The sequence below is a fragment of the Canis lupus genome, chromosome 9 (genome assembly GCF_011100685.1).
Source record: "Canis lupus familiaris isolate Mischka breed German Shepherd chromosome 9, alternate assembly UU_Cfam_GSD_1.0, whole genome shotgun sequence".
Classification (NCBI taxonomy): domain Eukaryota; kingdom Metazoa; phylum Chordata; class Mammalia; order Carnivora; family Canidae; genus Canis; species Canis lupus.
Genome location: NC_049230.1, coordinates 17,529,780 through 17,555,130, shown reverse-complemented (window position 1 = coordinate 17,555,130; position 25,351 = coordinate 17,529,780). Strand labels below are relative to the sequence as shown.

Here is a 25,351-nt window from a genome sequence, read left to right as displayed (position 1 = left end):
TTAAGAGCTACTCTTGATCTCAGAATTGTAAGTTTGAGCCCCACACTGAGAGTAGAGATTACTTAAAAAAGTAAAACCTAAAAAAAAGCGACACCTTGATTTCAACCTCTTCTCAGTTTTGGGATTTTGCCATTTGCCATTTTCTACTTCATTAGAAAATCTGATCATTTAGATATGCTATGTTTAAAGCATTTAAGTTACTTCCAAAATTACCACTGGGATATTACATTAAAAATTAAGAATAAGGCTGAAATATTTGGGTATTATCCACCTCTCCTTCAGTAATTCTAGCATCTGACAGGAAACCAAAAGCTATTTTAATTCTGCCTGAAGAAGGCAGTAACAGTTTATTAGGCTAGTATTTCATTCAATTCATGTTCTGCTTGCTTTCACCAGACTTTTCATTTGAACTGCCCTAAATAATAGAGATAGAAGAATGGTAAGAAGGGGAACCTGGTAATTTAGGGAAGCATCAAGAAGAGTACTCTCAGAATTTAAATATGTTTGTACAAATACATATATAAGAGTTACCTTAATTTTTGTATCAAAAATTTCTTCATAGTGTTTTGGGTTGTGTAGCTTGTCTAATCTATTTGTTTGTCTTTACAGCAAGACAGATCGGCTTGCCAAAGGATCAGAATGTTACCAAAAGAGCCTTAGTTTAAATCCTTTCCTCTGGTCCCCCTTTGAATCATTATGTGAAATAGGTAGGTTTATAGAGGTGGCTAGGGGAGGGTTCCCCTACTTATTCTTTTTTCCTCCTCCTTAATTTTTGGAGAGTGATAAAATTATTCATAAGAAAAATATTTTTCAGAGCTAAAGGCTGTTAAAATTGAGAACAAGAAATAAGATAATAGAATCATGTTTAAGAAATGATGTGACCTTGTGTCCTCTAGAATGAGTTTAATTGTGAGTATAACACTAGCCAAAATAGCTTTTTAGGTAAGGAAAGAAAATAATAGATTGCCCAGAGCAGAAACTGTTAGGTAAATAAGACCTGGAGAGTATGGGGAAAGAGTATCCTAGTATATGTGCTCTAGGATGCAAAAAGGATAATTTTAAAACATTGTGTTATATGTACATGGAAGTGCTTAAAACTATAATGTCTGTTGGGTTTCAATTCTTGACCATCACTCCTTACCTTGAGTCAGGTGAGATCTGGTTGCTTTCTGCTTTAAAACAAACACAGAAATCTGCATTTTCTTATGAATTGTTATATTAAAAATTAGTGTTATTATAGTTCAGTTTAATTTCTAAATTTATAGCTTTATCTGAGGGGTAAATTTTTATAATAAATTGATAGATGGGCTTTTAGGAGGTAAATTTGATTAGCTGAGAAAGGAGAACTTTAAAACTTTATAAGGCCTTATTTTCACTGATTTATGCATATCTGAAAAAAAATATTAATCCTCATATCCTCAGAGGCATATTTTTTTTTCTGCTTCACAGGTGAAAAGCCAGATCCTGACCAAACATTTAAATTAACATCTTTACAGAACTTTAGCAACTGTCTGCCCAGCTCATGTACAACACTAGTATCTAATCATAGTTTATCTCACAGACAGCCTGAGACCGTTCTTACAGAAACACCTCAAGACACAATTGTAAGTGTATCATATACTAGTATTCAACTATTATGAAAAACAGAAAAGAATAAACTAAATAATGTATCATAAATGACATGGTAGAAATTTTCTGTTTCAGGAATTAAACAGACTGAATTTAGAATCGTCCAATTCAAAGTACTCCTTGAATACAGATTCCTCAGTGTCTTACATTGATTCAGCTGTAATTTCACCAGATACTGTCCCTCTTGGAACAGGAACTTCCATATTATCTAAACAGGTTCAAAATAAACCAAAAACTGGTCGAAGCTTATTAGGAGGACCAGCTGCTCTTAGCCCATTAACCCCAAGGTAAGACAAACAAAAATACTTTAAAGTGTGCTATAATATTAAATGATCTGTAATAATTCATATGATTAGAAATCAATTAATATGAACAGCAACTTATAAATCGTCATGAAAATAGAAGCATTTAGTAAGTCAATAATGGACCTATTCTGTTTTCAGAAAATGAAGTAAAAGAAATACACCACCTGTGATAAAAAATTTAATACTAAATATTGGAGAAAAATGTAAAACTCCTCAATATGTCTTCTTCAGCTAGTCTGTGTGTTAAAAGATACTATCTTTTTTGGCTGTGCATCAGTGAATAGCAGTGAACCTTTGAAATGTTGGAATGCTTATGATATAATCAGTGACAGCAGTGGTTACTGTTAAAGTGCTGTTTTCCAAACCACAGAAGAATTGACACCTATCAATAGGAAATATTTTGTCAAAATTATTAGAAGTATATGCATGTATAAATACAGGAACCCAGCCCAGAGGATACATACCCAAAAATGTCATAATAAAAAATTCTGTGCTAGAATAAATGCTATGAATTGGATCCTGGGGCCAGAGAGTTAACTAAAATACCATGACCATGAGATTACAACAACTCACTGAATCCACAAATGGATTCAGTAGTCTCTAGAGACTGTCTGTAACAGTGTATAAATCCCAAGAATTTGAAATAATTTGATCATTTGGATCTTTGCTTTTACAAAGCCATTCTTCTTTATTTCCAATAAATCTCCTGAGATCAGTAGTTGTTGCTCAATTTAGTTCCTTGTTTGATTTTTTTTTTCTTTTTAATTTAGTTATGGTGGGTGGAGTAGTCTACATTCACAGCTTATTTTAAATCTGCCCCTCAGATCCTCACTGCCCCCAAGACTGATTTGCCATTCTCTTCCTTTTAGACCTTCTAATTTAAGTATACTGCTGCTTTATATATGCCTTGATGACTTTTTGACACCTTGATTTCAACCTCTTCTCAGTTTTGGGATTTTGCCATTAGAAACCCCAAGTCCTGGAGATGGATCCTATTTACAAAACTACACTAATACATCTTCTGTAATTGACGTGCCATCTACTGGAGCCCCTTCAAAAAAGGTATTTTCCATGTGAAATACAATTTTGATGTTGATGAAAGAAATTCATTTAAAATTCCAACCTGTTAAAAGCAATTTCAGAGAGAGTCTGACTTTATATAAGGATTGTCACCTTAGAGTTGTTGATCTAAATGTAAAAGAAGATCATCATTGTCACAAGCTGCCAGTTGTAGTAGGAGACACAAAGCTGGTTGCTCTTTGGCCATGTAAGATTGTAACTCACAAGTATACTTTATTTCAGCATGTAGCGAAATAAACACTCAGATTTTTACTTTTGATCCCCCCCCTTTTTTAAACAGAATTAAAATGGTTTCTATCACTTTGAATATAAATAACAGAAATTATACCTGCCATTATTAAGAAAAACAAGTTTTGAGACTTTTTAAGTACTGTTCTTTTATATAGGTCCATGGCATTAGAGGTCAAAGTGCCATTTGTTTGAAACAGGTCTGTGGTACAGGGTTTCTGTGAGAAATTAGGTTATGTATTGTAAAATGCCTTTTGCCATCCTTAATAGATGTTTAAGAAATGGAAGCGAAATAAGTCATACTAGTATATGACTGACATAAAGCCTTTACCCTCCTAGATATATGTTCTTGGTTTTTTGACTCCAAAAATTCCTTAGCATCTGTGAACTTTTGTTTCTGTAATAGCTCCTTAATAGAAATAATAGTAATAATAGAAACTCCAAGACTAGTAAAAAAGGGCTGCAAAGTACTTAATGTGTGAATTATCTTAAATCTCATTTTTAAGAGCAGCTATGGAAAGTATAATTGTTGAAATTGGTTTATTACAATTATAAGAAGACATAGTAGGATAGTAATTAGTGTGGTAGGTGAAGTGGGCCAAAACCATGCAAGCCATAGCAATCAAGGACAAGTTAGTCAGTGATCGGTAGGTGATTTCAAGCCACTTGCTGTCTCATCCTCTTCTGTCCCTGTTCTCTTCTTACCCTAGTACAAGACATTCACAGGAAAGTTGTACTTGTAGTCTGCATGTAGTATCAATTAAAAATATCAAACTGAATATTGTGTACAGTACATAGATCTTTGTTAAGTAAGAAAGGGCCAGAATTGTCCCTTAGGTGAATATACAGGTCCCAATTTGGGAGATGAAGAGGAGGAAGGATTATAAAGTTTAATTTTGAGGTAGTGGTAAATTAGATGAAAATAATTAGTGGATAGTTAGTCGTTGAGGAAAGAATATGATAGAAATAGGTGATAGAAATAATAATTAAAGCTGTTGAAATAGGCAGCCTCTCTTAGGAAAAGAGAATAGTGGAGGAACACAAAGCATACTTAATTTAAAACAGTGGAAGGAAAAAGGGCCTGCAAATGAAGTGATAGGACAAATAATCAAGATACCATGCTATTTTGGAAGTTATACACAGTTTCAAAAAGGAGGGCATGATCAGTGACGTTGAATACAGGAAAGACTAAAATAAGGCTTTCATATCTGGTGAGAAACTTAGTTATTATAAGTTATTATATAAATTTTGAGAATTATGTACAGTGGCTATCAAAGTAAATAGATTTTGGAGAATAATTTTGAAGAAAATTATCTGGTAGTAAAAAAATTAAAAATATCCATTTGTGTAACAGTCACAGATTATTTTATAAAGAAGCCAAGAGGAGGCGCCTGGGTAGCTCAGTTGGTTAAGCATCTGCCTTTGGCTCAGGTTATGATCTCAGGGTTCTGGGATCCTGCCCTTCATGGGGCTCCCTGCTCAGCAAGAAGCCTGCATTTCCCTCTCCCTCTGCCTGCTGCTCTCCTTGCTTGTGCTCTTTCTCTCTGTGTCAAGTAAATAAAATCTTTTTAAAAAATAAACAAGCCAAGTGATGAAAATGAATAGAAGTCAGGTGATAAATTAGAAAAGACAGAGGGGGAAAACAAAAAGACAGAGAGGGGCAGCCCAGGTGGCTTAGTGGTTTAGTGCTGCCTTCAGCCCAGGGCCTGATCCAGGAGACCCGGGATTGAGTCCCATGTTGGGCTCCCTGCTCTCTCTCTGTATCTCTCATGAATAAATAAATAAAATCTTAAAAAAAAAAAAAAAAAAAAGGAAAAGAAAAGACAGAGGGGCAGGAAAGTCTTTTTTCTCCTCCAAGTGAACAGAGACCAATTAATGAAAAATTCAACGCACTAGAAAGAAGTGTTCATTCTAGGAGCAATATGCTTAGGATGTGAGAAATGATCAGGTAATTTTTTTAATTTTATTCCTCTGAACTACTATAGAATATCCTTGCTAAGTGTCAAAGAAGGGATATAAAATCTTAGTGTATTATTTTTTTATATTAGATCATAAATCTGAGATCATAAATCTTTTTTTTTTTTTTTTTTTTTTAGATTTTATTTGTTTATCCACAAGAGACAGAGAGAGAGATAGAAAGAGGCAGAGACACAGGCAGAGGGAGAAGCAGGCTCCACGCTGGGAGCCCGACATGGGACTCGATCCCAAGACCCCAGGATCACGTGCTGGGCCGAAGGCAGGTGCTAAACCACTGAGCCACCCAGGCTGCCCTGAGATCATAAATCTTAAGAGTAGCAGCTGTCTTAAAATTCTTGTTAACAACAACAACAACAAATTCTTGTAACACTTAGCCTCCCTGGAAAATGTGTAATAATTGGCTTTTTAGGAATTTTTCAGGAAGTTTGAGTTTTTCCTTAAAAACTAAAGTGAAAAATGAAAGGATAGTATAAAGATAAAAATACTGAGGTTAAAATGAGGAAATAGCTTGATGTTAACCCTAATATATTAATTGACATTAATAATGACAATAATTGAGTGCCTGGGTGACTCAGTGGTTGAGCATCTGCCTTTGGCTCAGGGCGTGATCTCAGTCCCACATCAGGCTTCCCACAGGGAGCCAGCTTCTCCCTCTGCCTATGTCTCTGCCTCTCTCTCTCTTTCTCTCTCTCTCTCTCTGTGTCTCTCATAAATAAATAAAATCTTTAAAAAAATAATAATGACAATTTGTGTTTTCAGATGACAGTATATATTATGAAATCTTGAATTAGGAAAAGTAGATAGCAGCATCATGGTGTCTTTTACCATTTTCAGTGCAATTTATAATTCACAAACCTTAGACTTTTTGTGTTTTACAGTCTGTTGCCAGAATCGGCCAAACTGGAACAAAATCTGTCTTCTCACAGAGTGGAAATAGTCGAGAGGTAACTCCAATTCTTGTTGCACAAACACAAAGTTCTGGCCCACAAACAAGGTATTTATTATGGTTTCATTATTTTATGTTGTTGGCTTTTCTTGCTATAAAACATTACTCACTTTGGGCAGGTTTTGACTCTTGCAAGAATTCTAGAATGACTATTATAAATTTTGAATATGTCAAATTAGAAATTTCTAGGGGCACCTACCTGGCTGGTTCAGTTGATAGAGCGTGTGTGTGACTCTTGACCTTGGGGTTGTAAATTCGAGTCCCACGTTGGGTGCAGAGATTACTTAAAAATAAAATCTTAAAAAAAAAAAAAAAAAAGAAATTTCAAGCTTACTGAAAAGAATAGTGTAATTTTTAGTTGAGTATTTTAATACAAGTCAAGACAAAGGTAACCAAAATGTCTTTTTATTTTACTCTAATTGACTCATGAATTTATTTAAACTAGATATTCTGAACACTCCACCAAAATAATTTTCTTCTCCTTACATGACTTTCATTAGTCAAGTACAGTTAGGTTTCATTCTCCCCTTCCCCTATTATGCACTTCTGTACACAGATCATAAGATTAATCTTCTGATAAATCTTTAAATAATGAATCCAGTGACACACAGAAATGGTGTTAAATAGGGTTTCCTTTTCCTGTTCAACCTCTCAAAAACAAACCATAGCTAACGTATGAAAAGAATGATACAACTCTGTCTCCTAAAATAGTGAACGTGTACCATAACCCTTAAAATAGACACACACATATATATACTTTGACTATCTAAAAGGTCTCAATATTTCTGAAATGCCAGGGTGGTAAGTCTCAAAAGAGTGCCAGCTCACAGACAGGTGACCAGGATTGTCTAGGGCTCAGTTATGAGGAGGAGCCTGAGGCCTCCTACAGAAAAACATCATACAGGCTGAGTAAATACTAATCTTAAAGAATATATATAAACATAAAATACAGAATTATATGTTTCACTTAAAGCTAAAGAAATGTATTAACTTTAGTGATAATTTTGTGGGTTTTTAATATTATTACTGATTCCATTTTATCTCCTTTATTGCCTATCTTAGTTTTCTACAGCTGCCATAACAAAGTGCTGCAAACTGAATGGCTTAAAACAACATAAGTTTATTCACTTAAAATTGTAGAAACTATAATCCAGGGGTGCCTGGGTGGTTCAGTCTGTCTTCAATTTAGGTCATGATCCCAGGGTCCTGAGTTCAAGCTCCACATCGGGCTCCCTGCTCAGTGGGGAACTGCTTCTCCCTCTGCTACTCCCCTCCCCCTGCTTGTACTCTCTAGCTCTCTCTCTCAAATAAATAAATAAAATCTTAAGAAAAAAAAAAAGGTATAATCCAAAATCAAGGTGTTGACAGAGTCATACTCCCTCTGAAGCCTCCAAGGGAAGATCCTTCCTTGTCTCTTCTAGTTTCTGGTAGCCCCAGGCGTTCCTTAGTTTGTGGGAGCATATCTCAGTATCTGCCTCTGTCTTCACATGGCCATCTTCCCTTTCCCCGTGTGTCTCTATATCCAAATTTCCCTCTTCTTATAAGGACACCAGTCATACTGAATCAGAGCTCACCCTAAATGACCTCATCTTAACCTGATTACATCTACAAAGACCCTGCATCCAAAGAAGTCACATTCAGAGGTACTGGGGGTTAGGGCTTCAATATATTTTTTGGGGAAACACAGTTCAACCATAATATCACCTTATTAACAATTTTACTCTTTATTTTGTCTTTTTTTTTTTTTAAGATTTTTATTTATTTATTCATGACAGACACAGAGAGAGAGAGAGAGGCAGAGACACAGGCAGAGGGAGAAGCAGGCTCCATGCAGGGAGTCCGACGTGGGACTTGATCCTGGGTCTCCAAGATCATGCCCTGGGCTGAAGGCGGCGCTAAACCGCTGAGCCACCGGGGCTGCCCTATTTTGTCTTTTTAGAGGATTTTTTAGTGTTTATAGTATACATTTTAACTTACCAAATCTGCCTTCAAGTAATGTACCATATCATTATGTAGTATAAAACCTTGTAACAGTATACTTTCATGCTCTTTTCCCCATCTTTATGCTGCTGTTGCCATATATTTTACTTCTATGTGTGTAAACCCCATAGTGCATTGTTACAGCTTTTCCCTTAAATAGTTATCTTATAGAGAGTTTTGGGGGTTTTTTTAATAGGAAAAAGAAATGTACCCACATATTTAGTATTTCTGGTGCTCTTTCTTTCTATAGGTTCATATTTCAATTTGGTGTCCTCTTTCCTTCATCTTGAAAGACTTAAAATTTCTTCTAGTTGAAGTCTGCTGGTGATGAATTTTTTCAACTTTTTGTATGTCTAAGAGATTTTTATTTCACCTTTGGTTTTGTTTTTGAAATATTTTCACTGGATATAGAATTCTTGTGTGTAGTTTTTTCTTTAAAGATGTTCTGCTGTCTTGGGCACCCCGGTGGCTCAGCGGTTTAGCGCCGCCTTCAGCCCAGGACCTGATCCTGGAGGCCGGGGATCGAGTCCCGCGTCAGGCTCCTTGCATGGAGCCTGCTTCTCCCTCTGCCTGTGTCTCTGGCTCTCTCTCTCTCTCTCTCTCTCTCTCTCTCTCTCTCTCTCTCTCTCTGTCTCTCATGAATAAATAAATAAAATCTTAAAAAAAAAAAAAAAAGATGTTCTGCTATCTTTAGCTTGTATTGTTTCTGACAAGTCTGTCATTCTCATTTTTGTTCCTCAGTATGTAACCCATCTCTTTTCCGACAGTTTTACAATTGTCTTTTTACCTTGGATTTTGAGTTCTTTGATCATGATGTGCTCTTATTTAGTCTTCCTTTTCCTTAGACTACAGATTGGTTGAGCTTCTTGGATCTGTGAGTTCATATTTTTATCAAATTTAGCTCATTTTTTCTAATTCCTTCAAGTATTTTTGCTAGTCATGTCCTCTTTCCTTTGGGACACCACATACGTGTATATTAGACCATGAGATTGTCTCCCATAGATCAGCCGTGTTCATTTTTGTTTTCAGTCTTTTTCCTTTGTTTCATTTTGGATAGTGTTTATGGTTATATGTTCACATTAATTAATCTTTTCTTTTGCAGTATCTAATCTGCTATTAACCCTACCCAGGATATAAATATATAGATATTTTTACCCTCAGATGTTCTATTTTTCATCTCTAGAGGTTTGATTTGGTTCTCTCCTTTAACATGCTCATTCTTTCTTCTATCTTTTTGAGCATATGGAGTATATCTATAATAACTCCTAATGGGGGCACCTGGGTGGCTCAGTTGTTGAGCATCTGCCTTTGGCTCAGGGCGTGATCCTGGGGTCCTGGGATCGAGTCCCATATTGGGCTCCCCACAGCGAACCAGCTTCTCCCTCTGCCTGTGTCTCTGCCTCTCTCTCCATGTCTCTCATGAATAAATAAATAAAATTAAAAAATATATGTAAATATAATAACTCTTAATGATTTTGTCTACTGTCTTACTGTGTTATTTCTGGGTCTGTTTTTTTTTATGGGTTTTTTTTTTTCCTGTTCATTATAGGTTATATTTGCCAGTTTCTCTATAGGCCTAGTATTTTTCTCTTTTGATGCCAGTTATTGGAAATTTTACATTGTTGAGTAAACAATAGACTGGACTATTTTCTAAGTATTTCTGTTTCATCTTGGAGGCAGTTAAGTCACTTGTAACAATATATTCCTTCCAGTTCTTGATTTTTAAGTTTTGTTAGGTAGGAGAAGCATAGCCTTAAGTCGACTAATTTTGTCGCACTATTGAGGCAGTATCTTTTGAGAACTCTACTCAGTGAACTGTTGAGTATGACGTTTCTTCATTTTGGCTATTGAAAATATGAGCTATTCCCAGCCCAGGGTGAGCTTGGCCAGCTCCTTTCCAGTAATTCTTCTCTAGATTCAGATAGTTTTCTTCACTGTAATACAGTAATAAGTACTGGTACTAATTACCCAGACTTAGCATAGACTCTGCAGGCTAAGATCATAGTCCCAGGAAGACTTATCAAAATTGTTGACTTGTCAGCTGCCTATTTAGGAGTTCTCTGGGCCGCCTTCACTTCTGACCAACTAGCTACGAGTTTGAGGGTTCTTGCTACCCCCTCAGGTTTAATATGCTAGAAAAATTCACAGAATCTAGGAAAGTTCTATACATAGTTTTATTATAGAGGATACCAATCAGGACCAGACAAATGAGACTCTTGGGATGAGGTCTGGGAGGTCCTGAACACAGTTTCTGTGTCCTTTCCCTGGGTGAGATGTGTCACCTCACTAGCACATCAGTGTGTTCACCAACCAGGAAGCTCAACTGAGTTTTGGTAGTCAAAAGTTTTTATTGGAGTTACATTACATAGGCATGACAGATGTCACTGGCCATGTGATTTAACTCAAACTCCAGCCACCCTCCCCTTCTGGAGAAGGTCAGGCTGTTAACACCTACCTCAGAGCTTCAACCCTCTAATCAGTGGTTGATCTTTCCAACATGGCCAGCCCAGTATCCTGAAACTATCTGAGGTCCCACTATAGGTCGTTTGATTAGCATAATCTCAAGCATGGTCTCTGGGGCCCACCATGAAGAACAAAGACACTATCACTTGAGAAATTCTAAGCTTTTTTTTTTTTTTAATTCTAAGCTTTTAGAAGCTGCTTCTCAAGAATTTAGGACAGAGACCAGATGAAAACTTTATTATAACACACTCAAACAGTTGCACTACTCAGTTTCAACTAAAGATTCTAGGAAAACTTCTTGTAAATCTTTGAAGCTTTCCTTCTTTGTAACTCTCCCCTTTTTAGTACTCTGACCTGCATCTTCTAGCTGCCTTCACTTCCTGGAAGTCTCATCATTTTCCTCTCCACGCAGGAAGTCCACAAGTTCTATTTGTGTTTCAACTCTTGTCATACCCAACGGAACGTAAAAAGTGAGACCTGAACACACTGTGGCTTCAGAATTCTCCTCAGCATATATGTTTGCTGTCCAATGTCTAAAAAGCATTGTTTCATATATTTTTTTTCGGTGTGATATTTGTTTAAGATGAGATAATAAATCTGGTCCATTTTACTCCATTATAATTGGCAATGGAATTCTGTTCTTGTTTTTGGAAAGTTGTTTTTTTAGCAATGATTAGAATAGTGTAGTTCTCTTAGCTAAATCTTCCCAAAAAGTTTGTATGTCATCATTTTCTCTACATATATTAACCTCTAGAAATCATTTTCATATTCTTTCCAAGGCATCTTCTTATAACTAGTATCATATTTTATTACAAAGCCATGAAATGATACTATTTACAAAACTTTTAATTTTTTTTAAAGATTTTATTTATTTGAGAAACAGAGAGCAAGCATGAGCAGGGGCAGAAAGGGAGAGGCAGAGGTAGAAGCAGAAGCAGACTCCCTGCTGATCAGGGAGCCCAATGTGGGGCTCCATCCCAGGACCCCAAGATCACAACCTGAGCCAAAGGCAGACACTAAACTGACCAAGCCATCCAAGTGCCCCTATGAAAACTTTCTTAAAAAGTGTTTAATATAACTGGCACATAATCACATAGGTAATAAGTGATAGAACTTGATTTCAAACCTCAACAGTCTGATTCTAGAGCACATTCCTCTCATTCTCAAACTCCTAGTTAAACAGATGCAAGTTATAAAGAGATGAATATATTTCATGTGCTTTGACCAATGTTTCAAACTCACTCAGAATCCTGCTTTATTTTCCTAATGGCTGTCAGACTTGGGACATTTTTTCTTGTGTCAAATTGCCCTTTGAAACTAATAGAACCATAACAAAAATTATAATATAGGAAGAGTTTCTCTTCTTCATCCTCCTAGTCCCAGAATCATCTTATTATTTTTGCTTCTACCCCCACAAGAGTCATATTACACTTATGCAACTTTTCTTGGCTTTTAAGAAATCTCAGAATTTTTCTCAGGTCTGTCCTCTCTATAAACTACTCCATGGATGAAATTATTACCTCTCCCTTCTCAGGCAAACTCTTTTCTATAATTAGGTAATATTATTGATAACATATACTTCACATTTATGATATAAATGACATAGTTGTTCAAATAAAGGATACTGTGCTTTTAAAAATGAATCGGCTTCTGGACAAAACTGTGGAAACAATGAAAAGATCAATATACCTATAGAATGAGCAAAACCAAGGGTGAACTCTATCATAAACTGTGGACTTTACAATATGTAAGTGTAGGTTCCTCACCTATAACAAATATCCTACTCTGATGGGGCATGTTGATAATGAGGGAGGCTGTGCGTGTGGGGGGGGGTGGGCAGGGGTATAAGGCAGATCTCTCTGTACCTTCCCCTCAATTTTGCTATGAACTCTAATCTGCTCTAAAAAGAAATCTTAATTAAAAAAAAAATGTATCAGGGCACCTGGGTGGCACAGTTCGTTAAGCATCTGACTTGGTTTTGGTTCAGGTCATGATCTCAGGGTCATAAGATCAAGTCCCACATCAGGCTCTGCACTGAGAGCAGAGTCTGCTTAATTAAGACCCTCCTTCCCTCTGCCTTTCCCCCTGCTCTCTCTCTCTGTCTCTCTAAAATAAATAAATCTTTTAAAAAATAAAACAAAAATTTTAAATGTATCGTAAAATTAATTCATTACCCTAAATGACCTCACTGGCTGTAATCTCTACATTGAGATTCTGTCTTTTGAGAGAGTTAAGGACAGCCTGGATTTTCTGTACTCACTGGTCAATGTCTCTTATTCTCAGAAGTCTCTTTGACTCAAATTCAGGTTAACTAGTGGAATTTCCCATAAACTGTAAACCATTTAGTCGATAGACTTACCCACTCTCAGATAACTTGATGTTTTAAGTTTGCTTACCTTCTAAGAATTAAATGAAATCCTTATATCTTAGGGTTTGCCCTTTAAAGGAAAAAAAAAAAGAAAGAAAGAAAATATACCCAGGCAGTTATTAGATTCCTTTTTTCTAAACAGAATAAACCTTGATGTGGTTGTTTGAATTTATAGGGAAATAATTTCCCAAGTATCCATTGTTTTAATGGTATTTATTTGTTGCCAAATATCCCACACTTAGACTGTCTGTATCCAACTATCTTTCTCTAACTCGCTATGGTTGCAAATGAGAGCTAGAGAGTATTAGTTTATAGACATGTTTATCATTTATTGATCCAGAATTTTTATGTGGATTGTTTTAAGTTCAAATTAGCAATTTCATATAGAGTGAATATCCATGTTATAATTTTTATCATTTTATGGTAACAGATAACTTTTAAATCCTGAGTTTTCATAGAGGGATGACAAATAGACCAACCAAACTCAAGAACTTTAGAGTACAAACATGATGAATGCATTTTTTAAAATGTATCTGAATTGAAACAAGTAATGGTCATAAACTGTTTTTTTTTTTTAAGTCCACTTTTATCTTTTTTTTTTTTTTAGTACAACACCTCAGGTATTGAGCCCCACTATCACATCTCCCCCAAACGCACTGCCTCGAAGAAGTTCACGACTTTTTACTAGTGACAGCTCTACAACCAAGGTAATTTAAAGATTTCTGTTATATATACTTAATGCTTAGCCTTCTTAAATTTCTGTTCATTGATGACTTTATCTCAAACACAGAGACTATTTTAATTTTTTTTAATTTGTAAAGCTGTCTATAACATTTGTAGATTTTCTCCGTCCTTTAATAATGTCCTTTTTAAATAAATATTATAAAACATTGTTCAAAAGACAAAATTATTATGATGGGAAACAAATTAGTGGCTATTAGGAGTTAAGACTGTGGGGGGAAGATGTGACTATTAGAGCATAGCACAAAGGAGTTTCTTTGTGTAGTGGTCGAACAGTCCTGTATCCTTATTGTAATGGTTGATTATGCGAATCATACAAGTGATAAAATTTCATAGATCTGTCACACCAAAAAATAAGTACATGTCAAAACTGATGAAATCCAAATAAGATCTTAATTTAGTTGACAGTACTGAACTGATTCCAGGGTCATGGATTTGTTGATGTCCTGTGGTTATATCAGATAGTATCACTGGGAAAATTAGAGGGAGGATAAATAGAAGTTTTCTGTGTTTTCTTTGCATATTTCTTTGTACAGTTGGAGGGCCTCATTATGCCCTTGGTAAATTTTCTTGGTCCATTGACAAATATTATGGATAATTTTTAATTTTGACATCAACAAATCAACAGTTTTATGACTTACCAGTTACAATGCTCTGAGACAACTAGGTAGTATTACATCCATTTATTTTCTTATTTTAAATAATAAATGAAAGTGATACACTTTGAGAAAAGAGCAACGAACACATAATGCTGATTTATATTACACACTAATTCGTGAATACAATTTATTTTGCATTTAAAATTAAATGATTTTGAAAATTTTGTTTCTGTAATTTTTTTGTGAGAAAAATATAGCCCAGTCAAGACTATATATTTATTTTGTGTCTGATACTTGAGAAAGGACTGGGAAGTCTAAAATACATGAGTTTAACAAATGTGGAATTTTTCTCTTTTTTACAGGAGAATAGCAAAAAGTTAAAAATGAAGTTTCCACCTAAAATCCCAAACAGAAAAACTAAAAGTAAAACTAATAAAGGAGGAATAACTCAACCTAACATAAATGATAGCCTGGAAATTACCAAATTGGACTCTTCCATCATTTCAGAAGGGAAAATCTCCACAATCACACCTCAGATCCAGGCATTTAATCTACAGAAAGCAGCAGCAGGTCTGTTTTAAATGCTTAATATCTTCTTTGTATTTTATTTTATTCACTTTAAGTTTTTTTATGTTCATTAAAGTACATTCCAGTTTTTTCTAGATAGATATTGGAATTTTTAATAAATTATTTTGTAGTTAGCCTTTCTAAAAAAATCAAACTGTTTTATTGTGTTTTTCTCCTTTGTTTACTATATTGTTTTCTCCTAGAAGGTTTGATGAGCCTTCTTCGTGAAATGGGGAAAGGTTATTTAGCTTTGTGTTCTTACAACTGCAAAGAAGCTATAAATATCTTGAGCCACCTACCTTCTCACCACTACAATACTGGTTGGGTACTGTGCCAAATTGGAAGGGCCTATTTTGAACTTTCAGAGTACATGCAAGTAAGTATAGAAAACTATTATACATGCCTTTTTTAGAGAGAATTTAATTAAAATGCCTATGCTCGAGACAGATTTAAAAGGTAAATATTTAGGGGTACCTGGGTGGCTCAGTCAGGTAAGCATCCAACTCTTGATTTTAGCTTGGGTCTTGATCTCAGGGTCATGCATTCAAGTCCTGCATTGGGTTCCACACTGGGTGTGCAGCCTGCTTAAATTTAACAAAACGAGACAAAAAAAATAAAAGGCCAATATTTATTATGTAATGTCTTTATGTATATTTTCTGAGCATTTTAATTTATAAATAGACAATTTTTTCTTGTGTTAAGGGGTAATTCAAATTTGAGGGAATTGCTTATTTTAGAGAATCCAAGTCATCTATATGTTTTGTTATGTTTGGTTTTAAGATTTTATTTATTTTAGAGCTCAAGTCAGGGGAGAGGCAGAGGGAGAGGGAGAAAGAATCTGAAGCAGATTCCATGTGAGTGCAGAGCCTTACAAGGGCTCTATCTCAAAACCCTGAGATCATGACTTGAGCCAAAAATCAAGAGTTGGACGCTTAACCAACTGAGCCATCCAGGCACCCACATTCGTATATTCTTAGACAGACATTTGTACCCTGCTCAGTTGGATCCAAAGATATATTACCATGTAATAGATATTTATAATCAAAATTTTTTTCTACTATATGCAGAGTTCCTACTGGGATGAATTTCTGGCATTTAATATGTTTTATAAATTTGAAAAGTGCCATAAAGAAAACTGTATATAATCAAGGACATAATGTCCTTCGCAAGGCTTTTATCCTTTTAATTATGTTTGTTGCTTAAGTTACTTGTTTACCAGGAAAGAAGAAAAGAAAATTCTGATTTTTAATTTAAATTTTGTACCCACTTCACCCCTAAGTATTTCCCTATTTACTTTCATTTATTCAGTGCATATTATAGATTAATATTCTCTTCTAGACTCTGTAATACAGCTAGACAAATAATTGCTTGGCTTTCTAGAGCTTGCATTCTAGTAAGAGATTGTAAGCCAATAAATGTATAAGGACAGGTAGCAATAAGTCATAGGAAGAAAAAAATGAAGCATGGTAAGAGAATTGCAGGACAATAATAAATATGTGGTGCTATATATTAAAAAAACATGCTCAGAGAAAGGAGGTGACTCCTTCCTCCATGAGCCATGCAGATCTGAGAATGAAGTGTTCTTCCAGGTAGAGAATAGATACAGAAGATATTAACTCATGTACTTTTGTATGGAAAAGAAAGAAGTATTGCTGTAGACAGATAGCCTTATTCATTGCTATAAGTTCCATGTTTGGATAATGGTCCTTTACTGATACATAGACAAAAGCTATGTTTGGCAAGCCCTTTTCAAAATTATTTCTAATTTGTTTCAGAGGTACTTTAAAATACATAATTTTAATTGTTTCCCTCTAATTATAGAACAGTGACCCAGTTACTAACTAAACAGAAGCCTTTGTTTCAACTTAATTTCATGAGGGGTTTTTTTTCCCCCTTTTTTCTTTTTGTCTATGCCACAATCACTTTTCAGAGGACACTATAGATCCTGAAAAAATTGAAACCAAAATATTTCCAAAACCTGTATTTGACTTGGTCAAGTCTGTCTTCATATAACCAATGTCTGTTTGAAAAACTTACATAGGGATGCCTGGGTGGCTCAGCGGTTTGGCACCTGCCTTCAGCCCAGGGCATGATCCTGGAGTCCCAGGATGGAGTCCCACATCAGGCTCCCTGCATGGAGCCTGCTTTTCCATGTATCTCCTCTACCTGTGTCTCTGTCTTCTCTCTCCTCTCTCTCTCTCTCTCAATCTCTCTCTCTCTCTCTCTCTCTCTCTGTCTCTTATGAATAAATAAAATCTTAAAAAAAAAAAAAAAAGAAAAACTTATCTATATAACTTTTAAGGGACTTAGGGAAGTTACAAATCATTAAGCTAAGGATAGTATATGGCCATTTCTTGGAGTTCTTAGTTTTATAAATGCTATTTCTTTATTTTCTGTCATCTTCATTTCATTAAGATCACCCCAAATATTTTTTATTCTCAACTAAACTTTCAGAATTTTTTTTTGAATGAATAAACTAGAGAACTGCTAAATTGGTTTTATATAAATCAAAGCCTCAAACTTCAAGATGAGAGAAACCACTCTGGGAGCTTTGAATGTGGGGAGGAAAAAAAGTAGCTGAAGAGGGAACCTAAAGTCAGGTTAGTGTTGTAAAGGAAAAGGGAATTACTAGATTGGGACTACAGTTCCCAGCAGGTATGACATTGGTGGGTGTGCTCAGTGCTCCACATGTCATAGCATTGGTGGTCAACAGAACCTCTTTTTCCCCCTTAAGTTTTTAACTCAACCTCTTAATAAAAGCCCATGCAAAAGTGGTTTTGTGTTATAGAAATCATTATTCTCTCACTTTTCCTGAGTTATTTTGTAAGCCATTATTAAAACTTGGAAATATGTTTTTTTAGAATAAAATAATTGACTTGTTTATGAATTATAACTTTGTATAGATTTCTCCTGTCGTTTTGGTGGAGATGCAGGTTTTCTTTTCACAGTTTACATTCTTACCATAACTTGCATATACTTAAACTAAATATGAATATGATTATATCAGTATTTGACCTACTGTGGAATATTGTTTGACCTACTGTGGAATTAGTGTTATTACTAATTCACATAAACACTGTAAAACAAGGCAGCATTTAGGTCCTATGAGAACAGTGCCCAGTGCTCTCCCTGTATACATAAATTTTATCAAATTACTTTCCCATTAACTAGTTTTTGTTTTTGTTTTTTTTTTTTATTTTAGGCTGAAAGAATATTCTCAGAGGTTAGAAGGATTGAGAATTATAGAGTTGAAGGCATGGAGATCTACTCTACAACACTTTGGCATCTTCAAAAAGATGTTGCTCTTTCAGTTCTTTCAAAAGACTTAACAGACATGGATAAAAATTCACCAGAGGTATGATAACTGAAACACTTTGCTTATGTAGTTGTCTTCTGACTACCCTTGCCAAGTGAGGATGAAGCAAATAATTCAAACACCGTTTAGCGTCATAGACACTTACTTTTGCACCCTTCTCTACAGGCAGAGAGGAACTCAGAGAAGACAAAGTCCTAGAATATGTGGTGCAGATTCACAAACATATGTTTTATTTAAGATTAATCAAGATTTGGCTGTATTAAAATTGCTGTTGGGGTGTCTGAGTGGTGCAGTCAGTTCAGCATCCAACTTAGTTTCAGCCTAAGTCTGATCTCAGGGTCATGAGATCAAGCCCAGTGTTGGGCTCCATGCTCAGTGCTGAGTCTACTTGGGTTTTTCTCTCCCTCTTCCTCTCCCCTCTGCACTTGCGCTCTCTCACTGAAATAAATAAATAAATCTTTTTCTAAATTGCCATTGTCAGCAGGAATCGTGTTCATTAAGCAGAAAATACGTAGATTGGAAAAAGTGCTAATTTTAAATTAAAATAAAATAGTGGTTTTTATTGTCATTTTAAGACATAGGCACAATTCAGGGTGCCTACGTGGCTTAGTGAGTTAAGCGTCTGCCTTTGACTCAGGTTATGATCTCCAGGTCCTGGGATCGAGCCCTTGAGTCAGGCTCCCTGTTCAGCGGGGAGTCTCCTTCTGCTTCTCCCCTCACCTCAACCCTGCCTGCTCATGCTCCCTGTCTCTCAAATAAATAAAGATTTATTAAAAAAAAAAAAAAAAGACATAGGCACAATTCGTTTACATACTCCAGTCCTATAAGAATTGTATTTAATTGCATCTCAAGAATAGTGATACTTTTTTCACATATTTGAGCTTAGAATTAAAAATAGTAAATTCTTGTTAGTCTTGGTAGTTATTATGTTCAGTAGTTTCTGTGAACATTGAATCAGCAAAGACTGGATCATTGCTCCTAGGGGAAATATACACACACACACACACCTCAGATTGTAATCTTAAATCCTAAAAACAACCCATCCCAATAGATTTTATTATCCTTATTTTATAAAAGAGAATATGAAATTTAGAAGTGTTGAGGTGATTTGTCTGAAGCCACCCTACAACAGGTGCCAGATATAGGATTTAGTCTCTTTCTGATTGGCCCCAGAGCCAGAGCTTCTTGCACTGCACTGCACAGCTTCCTCCACTCTCTATCCTCTGGTCATCTCTATGACAGATGAAACAAGGAGACACAGAGTCACCTTTTTTTACCTCAATTGAAACTGTAAAAAAAAAAAAAAAAGAAAAGAAACTGTACCTGTTGGACAGCTTGTATGTAGGTTACCACTAAAGCAGTCTCAAGTGTAGATTTTGGTTTTACAAATATTATAAATTTTTACAAGTAGACAAATTCACCAATATGAAATTGTGACAATGAGGATTGACTATATCTATTAAAACTTCAGGAGGCACCTGGGTGCCACAACCAGTTAAGCGTGTGACTCTTGGCTTCAGCTCAGGCTCAAGTCCTGATCCTCAGTGTCCTGAGATCTGAGCCCTCCATTGGGCTCTGGGCTCAATGCCAAATCGGCTTGAGAGTATTTCCCTCTGCTCCTCCCCCATGTTCTCATGCACATGCTCTTTCTCTCAAATAAAAAAGTTAAAAAAAAAGAACTCTAGTTATTGTTTTTCTAAGTGAGAGCTGAGTCTTGATTTTAGTCATAAATTTGGTTTTGTTAGAAAAATTGAAACAAAATTTTAACTATACATTTGGTTTTCCCATTTTTTTTTTAAGGCCTGGTGTGCTGCAGGGAACTGTTTCAGTTTGCAACGGGAACATGATATTGCGATTAAATTCTTCCAGAGAGCTATCCAGGTTGATCCAAATTATGCTTATGCCTATACTCTATTAGGGCATGAGTTTGTATTAACTGAAGAATTAGACAAAGCATTAGCTTGTTTTCGAAATGCTATCAGAGTCAATCCGAGACATTATAATGCGTGGTAAGTGCTAATGAAGTGTAAAGACAATGTCTTAATGATGAGACTGATACTCAGTAATTTTTCTTGTTAGGTATCTCTTTATTGTCGTGAATTTGGTTGCTAATACTTAAGAATACTATATACTGGCTGATAAGTTATAACCAAAATGTTTTTTATGTACAATATATACCTTTAACACAACTCTAAGTTAACTAATGATGGAATACCAGAAAGTTTCAACCTTTTCTCCTACCAAACTTTTGAAAATAATCGATTTTGTTATTTGATTTGTTTCTTTTTCTTAGAACACTGAAACAGTGATAAAGATTAGAACATGGTTAGGAAAGTGGAGAGGACTAGAGGACCTATTGGATAAGAGAAAATAAACATTGAGAACTACACTAATTGTTGCTCTTTGCAGTGGTCTAGTTTATTAAATACCAGTCTAGTTCATTAGGTTTCTTTAGAACTCAGTATTCCAGTTTATTAAGTAATGTCTATTGAGGAAGTTACCTGGCTCATATAGTTAACAAATGAAGAAGGCATTAAAAGTTTATTTCTGCCTCAACACTGTATCTACTAACATTTTATTGTAGTTTTATTGATTGAATTAATAGTTTAAATATCAAGAAGTATGATTCTGATATCATAACTCTGCTACAGTTTTTATGTCAGACATTTTTTTAATCTTGAGGTAATCATTATAGCAGCTGAATTTTCATTCTGTCACCAAATCTGAATCACTAGATTACTAAAGCATATTTTTTATGTGTATATGTTTTTTAAAAGATTATATCTCATTTCTGAGTAGTTACATTACCTGAAAGATGGCCTGACAAGTGCTAGCTTCTGTAGACCTATTAAATAGTCAAGCTTGCTTACACTGCCTTCTCTTCACATAAAGTACTCTAATATTTTAAAGACTCAGTTCTTAATAGGACCTGTGTTGTTTTTTTAAATATTTGGGTCTCTCCTATACTGTAATAGTTGCATTCTTTTTTTATTTTTTTTTTATTTTTTATTTATTTATGATAGTCACACAGAGAGAGAGGCAGAGACATAGGCAGAGGGAGAAGCAGGCTCCATGCACTGGGAGCCTGACGTGGGATTCGATCCCGGTTCTCCAGGATCTCTCCCTGGGTCAAAGGCAGGCGACAAACCGCTGCGCCACCCAGGGATCCCTAATAGTTGCATTATTTTAAAACCTTACCATATCAAAAATTGTTATAAAAATAATTGTTTCAATTAGAAAAAAAGAAATAGAATGGTGAGCTTTTTCAGGAAGGATTTAAATTGCAGTATTTAGGTAACTTTAAGTATTTGACTAAATATTAAGTAAATTTATTATTCCAACTCCAGAATAAATTGCCTTTCTTTTGTTATTCCATCATCACCATTATGAACATAGAGCTTTTCATACCATTTCTTCATCCCAAATATAAGAAGATGTATTGTGCTTTCTTATTCATTTATATGGTGCTTATTCCTCATTATCATTATCTAGTCATAGCCAAGAGAAGTCTCCTTAATGTAAGTCAGTCACTTTATATTCATTTGATGTTTTGAAAACTCAGAAGAAATACCTGTATATTAACTTAATATGATGTTACATAGCCTTTAAATTTTATAATTTTTAAGTACATGGGAGTATGTTTTTGATCAGTAGGTGAGGAGAGGAGAAGCAGAATATGACACTATGCATATTATATGTAATTATAATGACATACATCCATTTGCACCAAGAATATGGAAATAGCATTGTTAAGAATATAGGGTTGGGGCAGCCCGAGTGGCTCAGCGGTTTAGCACCGCCTTCAGCCCAGGGCATGATCCTGGAGACCCGGGATCAAGTCCCACGTCGAGCTCCCTGCATGGAGCCTGCTTCTCCCTCTGTCTGTGGCTCTGCCTCTCTCTCTGTGTCTCATGAATGAATAAATAAATAAAATCTTAAAAAAAAAAAAAAAGAATATAGGGTTTAGAATCATAAAGGAAGGATCTGATCAGAATCCTTATTAGCTATATAACTGCGGGCAACTTATTTAACTTTTAACTCAGTTTCCTTATTTGAAATATGAGTGGTAATAGTACCTATCTCCTTGTTTCCTTCTAGGATTAAATGAGATAATTCACATAAAGAATTTAACAATGTGATTGACACACACGTAATTAGCCACTCTAAGTAAAGATGAGCTGCTAAATCTATACTGTAATGATGGATTTAAGGATACAGTTTCTTTTTCCCCTTTGTTGAAGTTCTGTTTGATTGATTGATTGATTGATTTGGATATATTGTTTTTACTTATAAAAGTGATTTGTCTAAAATGCTTTGACGATTTTTTTTATCATGATTGATAGTTTTTGCCTTCTCTGACACCACCAGTGTTTCTCTTTAGTTTATTAAAATGCCAGATTCCATAACCTACCCTTTTATTAGTTGAACTAATTAGCAGCCAAACGTTTATATCCCTAAAATTATACTTTATTTTCTATTTCCAGGTATGGTTTAGGAATGATTTATTACAAACAAGAAAAATTCAGCCTTGCAGAAATGCATTTCCAGAAAGCACTTGATATCAACCCTCAAAGTTCAGTTTTACTTTGCCACATTGGAGTAGTAAGTAGCTTTCTAAATATTTTTCAGTGAATCTCCCTTTTGAAATACATTTGTTATTGACTCGATTGCTGTGGTGAAAATTAGGGCTTTTTGTTTGTTTATATTCTTGGAACAATATCGTGGATTATTTTTTAGCCAAAAATACCACCTTTTGCCTTTACATAAAGAGAAATCACTGGAGTACCCTTATTCCTTGGGCAAGTCCATTTCTCTGAGCTTCTTTTTTATAAATGACAAGTAATACCACCTTGCCTACCTCATAGGGTTGTTGTAAGACTCACATGAGATACTTCATGTTTTGAACACACTTTTTTCCATGTTAGTATTTGGCTCATAAATTCAGTAATTAATATTTCAAGGCAAATGGTTCCCTATGTTTTAGCCACTGAGTAATACAGGTATGTCAGCACTAATTGAAATTCTTAAAGGGCAGTGTGGATCACCATTTTCCTTTTTAAAGAAACTGGTTTTTTTACATGTAAAATAAAGTTATCAATTTAAACCTTGATACATTTTATAAAAATAAGAGGTAATGTTGTAATAAAACAATAGTAGTTTTGTCAGGGAATATACTGTTTGTTAACTCTGTGCAACAAAATATTTTGTTCATACTACACTTATTCAATGTGACTAATAGTTACAGTTACTCCAGACATTTCAGGGATCTTCCTGGGACTCCCATAGACTTATTGATGAGATGGAGAGACATTTACAATCATAATGTGCCATGAAAACTTAAAAACATTGCTTCTAGTAGGAGATAATGTTCATATTATTTGACTTGCTTTTAGATACTGAACAGTTGAATTACCAGGCTGGAAAGTGGAAAGCATTCTCAGAGTGCATGAACACTGTTGTTCACACCCTTCTTCAGAACACACTAAACTCTAAACTTGTTTGACACATTTCTCTTCATATATAACAAGCAACAGCACCCAATAAAAGCCTGAGAAGAAATGCTGGTGTATAAACACTGCAACTATTCCTGAAGAAAGAAGTATGGCGGATAGGGACGCCTGGGTGTTTCAGTTGGTTAGGCATCTGCGTCTGCCTTCTGCTCAGGTCATAGATCCTGGGGTCCTGGGATCAAGCCCTACGTCGGGCTCCCTGCTCAGCGGGGAGCCTGCTCCTCCCTCTTCCTCTCTCTGCTGATCCCTCTGCTTGTGCTCTCTCTCTCTGTCAAATAAATAAATAAAATCTTTTTTTAAAAAAGTACGGGGATATACTCCAAAGCCTCCCAGTTCCATGATCTGTACAGTATAGATTGCATAATCACACACATGTATATACACATGTGTGTATATATGTACCTGTGAGAATATATTAAGATGACAATGAAGTCTAGCCACGAGCAATTTACAGGTTCAATATACTTTTTACACTTTGCTTGAAGGAAAATTTCAGTATTTTAGTCTTTTAGTAGGCTTTATATATATACCGCACTTTTGAAATCTGAAAGGTATTGAAATAAATTTTTTCCAACATTTTGGCAATAAAAGAGACAAAATTCCCCAAATACTTGTATCGTCTGTCTGCATGATCTGTTTGATCTGAGAACCACTAATCACAAAAACCAACTCAGTGAAATAACTAGAAAAATGATGAAGACAAAGAAGATTACCAATTTGATGAACTTAACACAGATTTTACATAATGTAGCAGATCAAGAGTTGCAACTCTGTCATCTAAAAAACTCCATTGGGGCGCCTGGGTGGCTCAATCAGTTAAACGTCTGCTTTCTGCTCAGGTCATGAACCCAGTGTCCTGGGATCTAGCCCCGAATTGGTCTCCCTGCTCCGTGGGGAGCCTGTTTCTCCCTCTCTCTCTGCCCCTCCCCCCGCTTGTGCGTGTTCTCTCTCTCTCTCAAATAAAAAAAAACTTCCATTACTGATTATTTTGGTGCTGCAGATAGAATAGCATGTGGCGAAAAATACCAGGTTTTGGCTCATCAGGTGACACTTGATGGAAAGGTGTAGTTACATGGTGGATTGGGAAGGAGCAACTGCATCCTGACTGTAGGATTAACATTATGTTCACTGCACTCTCATTTTCTTTTCTTTTTTTAAGATTTTATTTATTTACTTGAGAGTGAGAGAGCATGAATGGATAGGGAGAGACAGAGGAAGAGGGAGAAGTAGACTCCCCAATGAGCAGGGAACCCGAGAATGCAGGGCTCCATCCCAGGACTCTGGGATCATGATCTGAGCCAAAGGCAGATGCTTAACCAGATGAGCCACCCAGGCATTACACACACACACTTTTTTTTTTTTTTTTTTTTTTTGGAGAGAGAGAAAAAGAATACACACTTCAAAGCCCTAAAGGAGTCTGACTTTTACCTTCTTTTTTTTTTTTCAAGAAAAGGTCAAAATAAAAATCACGAAGAGAGGGGGGATACTAGTCTTGACATGTACCTGTCAATATAATGAATATTGTCATGAAAAGCCATCTTTTAAAAATTAGAGCAGAAACTTAATGTTTTTAATTTTAAGATTTGTAGAATATTTCTAGGATATTAAAAATGATTCAAATCCATGCATGCTGTTAAGATGA

General features: G+C 35.4%; 1 protein-coding gene across 14 annotated transcripts in view; it reads left to right on the top strand.

The window, feature by feature from the left end:
* CDC27 (cell division cycle 27) overlaps positions 1 to 25,351 on the top strand; it is a 70,550-nt gene that overhangs the window by 31,786 nt on the left and 13,413 nt on the right. For 7 of the 14 annotated variants that reach the window (XR_005364336.1, XM_038547015.1, XM_038547014.1 and 4 more), the window contains 11 exons: positions 610 to 707; positions 1,450 to 1,604; positions 1,705 to 1,916; positions 2,882 to 2,996; positions 6,080 to 6,213; positions 13,584 to 13,683; positions 14,679 to 14,886; positions 15,087 to 15,259; positions 18,086 to 18,238; positions 20,000 to 20,208; positions 22,684 to 22,801. Coding sequence is in view for 13 of the 14 variants with exons in the window: in XM_038547015.1 (XP_038402943.1) it covers positions 610 to 707; positions 1,450 to 1,604; positions 1,705 to 1,916; positions 2,882 to 2,996; positions 6,080 to 6,213; positions 13,584 to 13,683; positions 14,679 to 14,886; positions 15,087 to 15,259; positions 18,086 to 18,238; positions 20,000 to 20,208; positions 22,684 to 22,801 (1,675 nt within the window). In the remaining variant the exon portion in view is untranslated. The remainder of the gene's footprint in view (positions 1 to 609; positions 708 to 1,449; positions 1,605 to 1,704; positions 1,917 to 2,881; positions 2,997 to 6,079; positions 6,214 to 13,583; positions 13,684 to 14,678; positions 14,887 to 15,086; positions 15,260 to 18,085; positions 18,239 to 19,999; positions 20,209 to 22,683; positions 22,802 to 25,351) is intronic. The other 7 variants (XM_038547017.1, XM_038547010.1, XM_038547020.1 and 4 more) reach the window with 3 other exon arrangements.